Source organism: Oncorhynchus mykiss, chromosome 5 (assembly GCF_013265735.2).
Source record: "Oncorhynchus mykiss isolate Arlee chromosome 5, USDA_OmykA_1.1, whole genome shotgun sequence".
Classification (NCBI taxonomy): Eukaryota; Metazoa; Chordata; class Actinopteri; order Salmoniformes; family Salmonidae; genus Oncorhynchus; species Oncorhynchus mykiss.
The window spans coordinates 19,416,928-19,429,447 of record NC_048569.1 but is presented as its reverse complement, the minus strand read 5'-3'; the positions used below and the strand labels follow the sequence as shown (position 1 = coordinate 19,429,447).

The 12,520-nt window shown below is 42.5% G+C and overlaps 1 protein-coding gene across 1 annotated transcript in view; it reads left to right on the top strand.

Moving 5' to 3' along the window:
- Positions 1–633: 633 nt before the first annotated feature.
- Positions 634–12,520, top strand: part of LOC110523380 (microtubule-associated protein 1B) — a 32,630-nt gene continuing 20,743 nt past the window's right edge. The window contains exons 1-2 of the mRNA XM_021602041.2: positions 634–964; positions 4,425–4,526. Of these exons, the coding sequence (XP_021457716.2) occupies positions 781–964; positions 4,425–4,526 (286 nt within the window). The 5' untranslated portion in view covers positions 634–780. The remainder of the gene's footprint in view (positions 965–4,424; positions 4,527–12,520) is intronic.

Sequence of the window (12,520 nt, the reverse complement as noted above, 5' to 3'; positions counted from 1 at the left end):
CACTATTATTCTACAATGTAGAAAATATTAAAAATAAAGAAACCCCTTGAATGAGTAGGTGTGTCCAAACTTTCGATGGGTACTGTATGTGACATATCACTTATCAATTCAGTAGTAAACTTGCACAGAAATGAAAGTAAAGGGCAGAAGGTGTTGATAGAGGAGAGCTTAGTTTACCGACTCATCATCCTGGTATTTGTGGGAATGACAGGTTCTGTGACAGCAGCCAGTATCAGGGCAGTGACAGCGCAGACAGAGACAAGCACAGTACTTGAGGCAGAACCAATGGATCATACCTGAGATGATAAAAGATTCTACATAAGACTGCCATGACACACACACACACACAGAGAAAGAGAGAGAGATGGAGAGAGACAAATAAAAAGAGAGAGAAAATAGTACAATTAAGATATTACACTTATATCCTTTCTAAAACATTGGTAGGCCAATATCAATAGGCCTACACCAGCATTAACAAATCTTCAAACATATAAAATAGTCATGGCACTTACCAAGATGAGAGGGGCACAAAATTTGATTATAGAAAATTAGGCCTACACCAAAACATTTAGGGGATTCATCAATCTCCCGCTAATCAGCTTCCGGGGAGTTTGATTCGCTGCGGATGACGTCGGCTGTTAGCCCTCTCCTCCCCTGGTTACTGATCATGGCACAATGTCTAGGAGTATAAAACGCAGGACCACTCCTTTCACGGCGTCTGGTGACTTCCTCTCATTTCCGTAGCTGGACAGGGGTGTGTGTTGCCCCGTGTAAGCGAGGATGGCGACGCTTGTGGAATCTGCAGACATTGAGACTTTAAGCAGTTCGAGCAACGTTATGGCATCCCCAATGTCCGCGAGTCTCTCGCACCGTTTTGACGACAACAAATTTTACCTGCTTGTGGTTATTGGAGAAATAGTCACGGAGGATCATTTGAAGTGTGCCATTGCGGATATAGAAAAAGGTAAGAAGACAGAGAGAGGGAGGCTACAGCCTTGCCCGGTGTTGAGGAGGTGGTGTAAGCTATCCACAGTCTAGGTGGTAGGTAGCAGCACAAGCATCACTTTATGTGTCGAATGCTTTGTCATACAACCATAGCCGACTTTCTATTCTTATTTGGAATATTGTGAAAATAACCACATCATGCGCCAAGTCTGGATGTCATGTTTTGTAACCTTGAACTTACTTTATGTATAACACAATCTCATTGTGGATACATCGACCTCCATAGGCATTAGGCTATAAAGCAATAGGCCACCTGAATGGAAAACTTAATGATTTTGTTGTTGTTGAAGTGATGTGATATTGCTGGTTGCGCGCACTGCCCCTCCCAGGTGGTATCTGTGGGAAGCGCAAATCAAACAGATGGCATCCGTCGACACCCCAACAACCTTTCCCCCGCACCTCTTCTCCCTGTCTCCATACACATTATATATAAGGACTGCAGGCTATACCTTTCCAAAACACAAACTATTCTGCAGTGTTACTTTAAATCAGCCACACGTGGTAAAGATGCCGAGAATGATTCAGCATTCTTATTGTGCGTCAATAAGACATATTATTTTTCTTGGGGTGTGATGCGCACCAGTGAGAGGGTATCGACCACCTAGCGTCTGCTTGTTTTGGTGTGGTGCATCCGTTATTTCGTTGTCAGAAATGTATACATAGGCCTATTGTTATAAAGGGGTCCAACCCTATTGTCCCTTCTACCCATGCGTAAATCATACAAAAAAAAAACATGTTTTCGGTGTTAAATAGCCTCGTCTACACAGTGCATTCTCAATTACTGAGACAGATTTTCTTCCACTGTGTCCATTTACAGAACAACAAAGGAAGGTGTAGGCTACTTATTGGCAGGTGTGGGCACTCCAATAATACCGTATTTTGAACACGGTGTTGCTTTGGCTACGTGCGTGAAAACCCTCCTCTTGGTGCTGCATCTTAAATCACCCACCGTGCCCGCCCCAGCGGGACCCATCCCATCCCCATCCCTGCTTTCTTGTTTCCGCATCCAGCTCTCTCTCATCCGACACCGGCATGTAGGCGTGGCCCACTCCGCAATGCGGTCCCTACGGAAAGTCGTAGGGAGCGCTAGTCAAACACAAAGGGCGTTTCTGATTGACAGGCTACTGGGGAAAGAGGTTGGTATGACAAGAAGAAACTATGGCGGAAGAACGAAATGTGTGGGCGGAAGAACAAAATGTGTGGGCGGATTACGGCACCATGTTTCATAAAATGTTGGAACAAAGGATTAAAAACCTGCTGAGGCCTAATTCAAAGGAATGATGTCTTTGAAAATGCATGCTATGGTTTTCCTACTGTCCTTTTTGTTTACAGTATAAACACACTATTAATAAAGCTTTCATAATTTACCCGTTATGTTTATTAGATCGGACAAAGTAGGTTTTCAGGCATATTGGCTAATTGTTATTATGGCAAATATGATCATATACCTACTACGCAAAGAATGAATGATTTTTTTAAAGGAAAAACTATACTTTTGTTTTGAAACATTATTATTGTTATAATAATTATTGTGTTTGGTAGCTTATTATTACTATTAAATATCTGTGATTTGAATGGGTTGATGCTACTAGTGCCATGACCTCATGTCAAGTCAAATATCAAACAGGAATTGTACACAACTGCAACAGTTCCAGTAATCCTTCGTCATCTTCCAGGAAGGCATTGTTTCTCCTGTTGAATCATGTTCCACATTATTTTCCTAAATACTATTTTTTAACTGCACTGTTGGATCACTGTTCTTAATATCTTGTATTATATTGACTCTTTTTTATTTATAGGCACTTCAGAAACTATTTTTTATCACCCATCTACACACAATACCCCATTATGACAAAGTGAAAACGTGTTTTTAGAAATGTTAAAATGTATTGAAAATGAAATATAACAATATCTCATTTACATAAGTATTCACAGCCCTGAGTCATATCTTTGTAGAAGTATCTTTGGCAGCAATTACTGCTGTGAGTCTTTCTGAGTAAGTCTCTAAGAGCTTTCCACACCTTGATTGTGCAACATTTGCCTGTTATTCTTTTAAAAAATCTTCAAATTGTCCTGCTGAAAGGTGAATTAATCTCCCAGTGTCTGGTGGAAAGCAGACTGAACCAGGTTCTTCTCTAGGATTTTGCCTGTGCTTAGCTCTATTATGTTAATATTTTATATTTATCCTGAAAAACTCCCCAGTCCTTAATCATACAAGGATATCATAACATAATGCAGCCATCACTATGCTTGAAAATATGGAGAGTGGTACTCTCCATATTGGTGTATTGGATTTTCCCCAAACATAACACTTTGTATTCAGGACAAGAAGTTAATTGCTTTGCCATTTTTTTCCAGTATAACTTTAGTGCCTTGTTGCAAACAGGATGCATGTTTTGGAATCTTTTTATTCTGTTCAGGCTTCCTTCTTTTCACTCGTCATTTAGGTTAGTATTGTGGAGTAACTACAATGCTCTTGTTCCATGCTCAGTTTTCTCCTATCACAGCCATTAAACTCTGTAACTGTTTTAAAGTCACCATTGGCCTCATGGTGAAATCCCTGAGCGGTTTCCTTCCTCTCTGGCAACTGAGTTAGGAACGACACATGTATCTTTGTTGTGACTGGGTGTAATTGATACACCATCCTAAGTGTAATTAGTAACTTCACCATGCTCAAATGGATATTCAATGTCTGTTGCCCCCCCCCCTCCACAATTTAGATATTTTTTTGTAAAACATAATTCCACTTTGATATTGTGTGTAGACTAGTGACAAAAAAATCTAAATGTCATCCATTTGAATTCAGGCTGTAACACATGTGAATACTTTCTAAAGGCACTGTATATATGGTATGTTGATTTTATCTGTAATATTATATGAATTGAATTGGGTCAAGTTAGTAGCCTTGCATTGGTGTGGCTTTGCAATTGTATTTTAGCAACACAGGAAATGTTCCTATTTTCCAATAAAGTTCATCAGAGTTTAAACACACCCAGTTTCATTACAGTAAGTAACAGTGTCATGTAGAGAGGATAGATGACAACAGAACCCAGGTTATGACTCAGCCTTGGCTAGCAGCACCACCCGCAGCCCCTGGCAAACTAAAGCTAAAGCACTTTATAGATATTTCCTATTATAGATTTCCTCTCTCATGCCAAATGGTACATGTTCATTACAGGACAGACCCAATGAAATGGAAGAGTGAGACCAACTTTGAATAGATGCCGGTGACATTGAGACTCATGAATTGAAAAAATCTGGACCTTTTGCCAGCTACAAGCCAAAGCTAAGGCCCTTGATGCAAAATCTATGGGGAATATTGATTGTGTGCCAGCCTCTGCCAGGCTAGCCTAGTGATGGATGAAGTGGGTTCTGCACTCATGTCATTCTTTCCATTGATTGTTTTGTTTTCTGTGCAGGGATTCGCTCATGGGACACCAACCTCATTGACTGTAACCTGGATCAGGAACTAAAGCTCTTTGTCTCCAGACATTCAGCCCGTTTCTCTGCAGATGTACGAGGTAAGGTCAAGCACAAAAATGTAAAGAAGTTACAATGCAATCGTGCATGTTTACCAAAGGATATTCACCTGTACATCACGTCTTTACAATTTCAAAGAACATCTCTCTCTCCTCCCCCTCTCTCTCTCACACTACCTCTATTTCACTCCCTCTTTCTCTCACTCCCTCTCTTTCACTCCTCTCTCATTCACACCCTCTCTCTCTCACTCCCTTGCCCTCTCTCATTCACACACACTCTCTCTCTCTCTCTCTATTTCTCTCTCTCACACTCCCTCTCTTTTACTCCCTCTCTCTCACACTCCCTCTCTTTCACCCTCTCTCTCTCTCACTCCCTCGCCCTCTCTCTCACTCCTCTCTCATTCACACACTCTCTCTCTCTATCTCACACCCTCTTTCACCCCCTCTCTCTCACTCCCTCTCTTTCACTCCCTCTCTTTCACTCACTCCCTCTCTCTCTCTCTCTCTCTCTCTCTCTCTCTCACTCCCTTGCCCTCTCTCTCACTCCTCTCTCATTCTCTCTCTCTCTCTCTCTCAATTCAATTCAAGGGGCTTTATTGACATGGGAAACATATGTTAACATTGCCAAAGCAAGTGAGGTAGATAATATACAAAAGTGAAATAAACAATACAAAGTAACCGTAAACATTACACTCACAGAAGTTTCAAAAGAATAAACACATTACAAATGTCATATTATGTATATATATATACAGTGTTGTAAAGATGTACAAATGGTTAAAGTACAAAAGGGAAAATAAATAAGCATAAATATGGGTTGTATTTACAATGGTGTTTGGTCTTCACTGGTTGAACTTTTCCTGTGGCAAAAGGTCACAAATCTTGCTGCAGTGATGGCACACTGTGGTATTACACCCAGTAGATATGGAAGTTTATCAAAATCAGGTTTGTTTTCGAATTCTTTGTGGATCTGTGTAATCTGAGGGAAATATGTGTCTCTAATATGGTCATACATTGGGCAGGAGGTTAGGAAGTGCATCTCAGTTTCCACCTCATTTTGTGGGCAGTGTGCACATAGCCTGTCTTTACTTGAGAGCCAGGTCTGCCTACGGCGGCCTTTCTCAATAGCAAGGATATGCTCACTTGGTCTGTACATAGTCAAAGCTTTCCTTAAGTTTGGGTCAGTCATAGTGGTCAGGTATTCTGCCACTGTGTACTCACTGTTTAGGGCCAAATAGCATTCTAGTTTGCTCTGTTTTTTTGTTAATTCTTTCCAATGTGTCAAGTAATTATCTTTTTATTTTCTCATGATTTGGTTGGGTCTAATTGTGTTGCTGTCCTGGGTCTCTGTGGGGTGTGTTTGTGAACAGAGCCCCAGGACCAGCTTGCTCTTCTCCAGGTTCATCTCTCTGTAGGTGATGACTTTGTTATGGAAGGTTTGGGAATCGCTTCCTTTTAGGTGGTTGTAGAATTTAATTTAATTTAAATTTCTGGATTTTGATCATTAGCGGGTATTGGCCTAATTCTGCTCTGCATGCATTATTTGGTGTTCTACGTTGTACACGGAGGATATTTTTGCAGGATTCTGCATGCAGAGTCTCAATTTGGTGTTTGTCCCATTTTCTCTCGTCTATGTCTCGCTCTCGCTCTCACTCCCTCTGTCTCACTCTCTTTCTCACTCCCTCTAACTCTCTCTCTCTCTGTACTGTGGTTAGTTACTAGGTGCAGTAACCCCCAGCAGTGTACAGTGTGTGATCTCTGAGCTGTCTGAGATTGTATTATGTATCCCTGGATCTGCAGTGTCAGTGGTGAGCTTTGCCATGTCCCTATAGTGTGGGCAGTGAAGGAGTAGTCCTAATGGACTAATGAGTCTATAGCTAGCAGGACATCTGGTGGGCAGGGTGCCCTTGACTGGGAACAGACAAGAGGTCCCATTTTTTTAACCTTATGCCGTACCAATAACCTACATGTAATTTCATTGTAATTACACTGTGAACAATGCTTTTATTAGTATGTAATATTGTCTCTATTGCATAGTACGACCCACAGTACGCCTCTCTCCTAAGAGAGATATCACTGAGAGAGGTGTTGATCTCAGTGTAGGAGGAGAGAGGCGTTGATCTCAGTGTAGGAGAGAGATAGGAGAGAGGTGTTGATCTCTGTGTAGGAGAGAGGTAGGAGAGAGGTGTTGATCTCTGTGTAGGAGTGAGGTAGGAGAGAGGTGTTGATCTCAGTGTAGGAGAGAGGTGTTGATCTCAGTGTAGGAGAGAGGTGTTGATCTCAGTGTAGGAGAGAGGTGTTGATCTCAGTGTAGGAGAGAGGTGTTGATCTCAGTGTAGGAGAGAGGTGTTGATCTCAGTGTAGGAGAGAAGTGTTGATCTCAGTATAGGAGGAAGGTGTTGATCTCAGTGTAGGAGAGAGGTAGGAGAGGGGTGTTGATCTCAGTGTAGGAGAGAGATAGGAGAGAGGTAGGAGAGAGGTGTTGATCTCTGTGTAGGAGAGAGGTAGGAGAGAGGTGTTGATCTTTGTGTAGGAGAGAGGTAGGAGAGAGGTGTTGATCTCAGTGTAGGAGAGAAGTGTTGATCTCAGTGTAAGAGAGAGGTAGGAGAGAGGTGTTGATCTCTGTGTAGGAGAGAGGTAGGAGAGAGGTGTTGATATCTGTGTAGGAGAGAGGTAGGAGAGAGGTGTTGACCTCAGTGTAGGAGAGAGGTGTTGATCTCAGTGTAAGAGAGAGATAGGAGAGAGGTGTTGACCTCAGTGTAGGAGAGAAGTGTTGATCTCAGTGTAGGAGAGGGGTGTTGATCTCAATGTAGGGCTGTCTGTCTTTTGGCTGAGGAGGTGAGGGCACACTCACGCTGAGCCCTTTGAAGACATTAGTGCCAATGGGCTGCGTGTGCGTGTGCGTGTCTGTGTGTGTGTGTGTGCCTGTATGAGTTCACCTCTCTGACCATGGGCTGTGTCATTGTCAACCGACAGCTGGTGAATCAGCAGTTTGTATATTTACATACCTAGAGGTTTGCATATTTAATTTGATTTGATCACCCATGTCAAGCAAATGGTGTTGTGATGTCAGTTACGTGGGAGTGTCCTAAGTAGATGCAGTGGATTGCATTGAATATTCTTCACATCAATGGAATATTTTTCATTTCATAATAAGAAACTGTAGATTACAAATACACCTCACATATGATACATACAGATGTAAACCCTCTTTTTACAGGGTCTAGCCAAAAAGCATGATATCGACTGCTAAGCAGTGACACAACAGGAGTCTAAAACCATTTCACTTTCACTGCACTGAGCATGAAAAGCTTTTGGCTTTTATTCTTCTTCTGAGGTACTCTGCCCTCCTCCTTGTCCCCCATTTTTATTTTCTCTCCTCCATACTTCCCGGTTCTCTCTTTCCTCCAAGCAGCCTCTCCCTCTCTCCCTCTCTTTCTTTGTGTGTTGTTGCCATGCAACGTGGCTCAGATGCAGATGCAGAGGAGACTCCTGGGTAATTAGCGGAATGAACCCCCCAGTGGCCTGGGTCTGGGCTTCAGAATAAAGGAGGGAGGGAGGGATATATAGGAGGTATGAACGGATGGAGGTAGGAAGGTAAGGATAGAGAGATTAACTCCCCAGTGGTCTGGGTTTCACAATAAAAGAAGGAGCGAAGATAGAGGGAATGAGAGAGGGATAGAGTGGTGGAGAGAGGGAGGGAGGAAGGAAAGAGAGGGATGGATGGATGAAGTGTAGAAGAGAGGGATGAATTCAGTGGAATATGGTGAAAACAGAGACTTAAAGAGTCAGCGATACATAAGCAGCAATACTGGCTATGTCTGTCAGGGAGGGATGGTTTCCTCTTTCACTTTCGATGCATAGGCACATCTATCTCTCTCTTTCTCTCTCTCTCTCTCTCTCTGTCTGCCTGGGGAGTTGCTTAGTCAGTCAGCCAGTGTAATCTAATCTGCTCTTTAATATCGACTGAATTTAATGCCTATCAAAGGACTTAAAAAATGAGCTCATATGGGTTCATTTTATTTTGTCCTATTTCATTATTTTTGTTGTTGAAATTCCTCAAATAAACTCAGAAAAAAAAGAAACATCCCTTTTTCAGGACCCTGACTTTCAAAAATTATTTGTAAAAATCCAAATAACTTTAGGGTATAAACACTGTTTCCCATGCTTGTTCAATGAACCGTAAATGAATGAACATGCACCTGTGGAACGGTCGTTAAGACACTAAGACACTACTGTGATTATTATTATTTTACCCTGCTGGTCATCTATGAACATTTGAACATCTTGGCCATGTTCTGTTATAATCTCCACCCGGCACAGCCAGAAGAGGACTGGCCACCCTCACAGCCTGGTTCCTCTCTAGGTTTATTCCTAGGTTCTGGCCTTTCTAGGGAGTTTTTTTCTAGCCACCGTGCTTCCACATCTGCATTGCTTGCTGTTTGGGGTTTTAGGCTGGGTTTCTGTACAGCACTTTGAGATATCAGCTGATGTAAGAAGGACTTTATAAATACATTTGATTTGATTTAAGAGCTTACAGACGGTAGGCAATTAAGGTTACAGTTATGAAAACATAGGACACTAAAGAGGCCTTTCTACTAACTCTGAAAAACACAAAAAGAAAGATGCCCAGGGTCCCTGCTCAGCTGCGTGAACGTGCCTTAGGCATGCTGCAAGGAGGCATGAGGACTGCAGATGTGGCCAGTGCAATAAATTGCAATGTCCGTACTGTGAGATGCCTAAGACAGCGCTACAGGGAGACAGGACGGACAGCTGATCGTCCTCACATTGGCAGACCACGTGTAACAACACCTGCACAGGATCAGTACATCAGAACATCATACCTGCGGGACAGGTACAGGATGGCAACAACAACTGCCCGAGTTACACCAGGAACGCACTATCCCTCCATCAGTGCTCAGACTGTCCGCAATAGGCTGAGAGAGGCTGGACTGAGGGCTTGTATGCCTGTTGTAAGGCAGGTCCTCACCAGACATCACCGGCAACAATGTTGCATATGGGCACAAACCCACCATCGCTTGATCAGACAGGACTTGCAAAAGGTGCTATTTGCTGACAAGTCGTGGATTTGTCTAACCAGCGGTGATGGTCAGATTTGCTTTTAGGAGGAATGAGCATTACACCGAGGCCTGTACTCTGGAGCAGGATCGATTTGTAGGTGGAAGGTCCGTCATAGTCTGGGGCGGTGTGTCACAGCATCATCGGACTGAGCTTGTTGTCATTGCAGGCAATCTCAACGCTGTACGTTAAAAGGGAAGACATCTTCCTCCCTCATGTGGTACCCTTCCTGCAGGCTCATCCTGACACGACCCTTCCGCATGACAATGCCGCCAGCCATACTGCTCGATCTGTGCATGATTCCCTGCGAGACAGGAATCTCAGTATTTTGCCATGGCCAGCGAAGAGCCCGGATCTCAATGACATTGAGCATAGCTGGGGCCTGTTGGATCGGCGGTTAAGGGCTAGGGTCATTCCCCCTAGAAATGTTCGGGAACTTGCAGGTGCCTTTGTGGAAGAGTGGGGTAACATCTCACAGCAAGAACTGAAACATCTGGTGCAGTCAATGACGAAGAGATGCACTGCAGTACTTAATGCAGCTGGTGGCCACACCAGATGCTGACTGTTACTTTTGATTTTGACCCCCCTTTGTTCAGGGAAACATTATTCAATTTCTGTTAGTCACATGTCTGTGGAACTTGTTCAGTTTATGTCTCAGTTGGTGAATCATGTTATGTTCATCCAAATACAGTGCCTTGCGAAAGTATTCGGCCTCTTGAACTTTGCGACCTTTGCCACATTTCAGGCTTCAAACATAAAGATATAAAACTGTATTTTTTTGTGAAGAATCAACAACAAGTGGGACACAATCATGAAGTGGAACGACATTTATTGGATATTTCAAACTTTTTTAACAAATCAAAAACTGAAAAATTGGGCGTGCAAAATTATTCAGCCCCTTTACTTTCAGTGCAGCAAACTCTCTCCAGAAGTTCAGTGAGGATCTCTAAATGATCCAATGTTGACCTAAATGACTAATGATGATAAATACAATCCACCTGTGTGTAATCAAGTCTCTGTTTAAATGCACAGCAACTGTGATAGTCTCAGAGGTCCGTTAAAAGCGCAGAGAGCATCATGAAGAACAAAGAACACACCAGGCAGGTCCGAGATACTGTTGTGAAGAAGTTTAAAGCCGGATTTGGATACAAAAAGATTTCCCAAGCTTTAAACATCCCAAGGAGCACTGTGCAAGCAATAATATTGAAATGGAAGGAGTATCAGACCACTGCAAATCTACCAAGACCTGGCCGTCCCTCTAAACTTTCAGCTCATACAAGGAGAAGACTGATCAGAGATGCAGCCAAGAGGCCCCCGATCACTCTGGATGAACTGCAGAGATCTACAGCTGAGGTGGGAGGCTCTGTCCATAGGACAACAATCAGTCGTATATTGCACAAATCTGGCCTTTATGGAAGAGTGGCAAGAAGAAAGCCATTTCTTAAAGATATCCATAAAAAGTGTCGTTTAAAGTTTGCCACAAGCCACCTGGGAGACACACCAAACATGTGGAAGAAGGTGCTCTGGTTAGATGAAACCAAAATTGAACTTTTTGGCAACAATGCAAAACGTTATGTTTGACGTAAAAGCAACACAGCTGAACACACCATCCCCACTGTCAAACATAGTGGTGGCAGCATCATGGTTTGGGCCTGCTTTTCTTCAGCACGGACAGGGAAGATGGTTAAAATTGATGGGAAGATGGATGGAGCCAAATACAGGACCATTCTGGAAGAAAACCTGATGGAGTCTGCAAAAGACCTGAGACTGGGACGGAGATTTGTCTTCCAACAAGACAATGATCCAAAACATAAAGCAAAATCTACAATGGAATGGTTCAAAAATAAACATATCCAGGTGTTAGAATGTTAGAAGTCCAGACCTGAATCCAATCGAGAATCTGTGGAAAGAACTGAAAACTGCTGTTCACAAATGCTCTCCATCCAACCTCACTGAGCTCGAGCTGTTTTGCAAGGAGGAATGGGAAAAAAATTCAGTCTCTCGATGTGGAAAACTGATAGAGACATACCCCAAGTGACTTACAGCTGTAATCGCAGCAAAAGGTGGCGCTACAAAGTATTAACTTAAGGGGGCTGAATAATTTTGCACGCCCAATTTTTCAGTTTTTGATTTGTTAAAAAAGTTTGAAATATCCAATAAATGTCATTCCACTTCGTGATTGTGTTCCACTTGTTGTTGATTCTTCACAAAAAAATACAGTTTTATATCTTTATGTTTGAAGCCTGAAATGTGGCAAAAGGTCGCAAAGTTCAAGGGGGCCGAATACTTTCGCAAGGCACTGTATGTATTAATGTTAAGTTTGCTGAAAAGAAACGCAGTTGACAGTGAGTTTCTTTTTTTTGCTGAGTTTACATTATTTGGAGCCACTTAGTTTTTTTGTTTATAGCTTTTAGTCAAATTAGGCCTTTTATCATTAGATGAATAACACTCATCTTTAGGCTAATCTGCATGTCATTGTGTCCTTGATAGAGAATATGAGCTGCAGGCAACAACTCAATTAAGTCGTAATCACTCCATTGTCTGTGATTGTCTGTGATTGTCTGTCATTTGGTTCCGTGGCAGGGTGGGTAGAGGTCAGCGGAGGCCTCTCAGAGGTGGAAGAAAAAAAAAAAAAAGTGAAACATTTCAAAAATTATTATTTTTAGATAAAACTACACTAAATATATTCACGTCACCAAATAATTGATTAAAACACAATGTTTTGCAATGAGGGTCTACAGTAGCCTCAACAGCACTCTGTAGGGTAGCACCATGGTGTAGCCGGAGGACAGATATTTTCTGTCCTCCTCTGGGTACAATACAAAACCTAGGAGGTTCAAGGTTCTTAGCCCCTTCAGTAAACTTACACAGTAATTATGACAACTTCTGGAGGACGTCCTCCAACCTATCAGAGTTCCTGCAGCATGAACTGACATGTTGTCTACCCAATCAAAGTA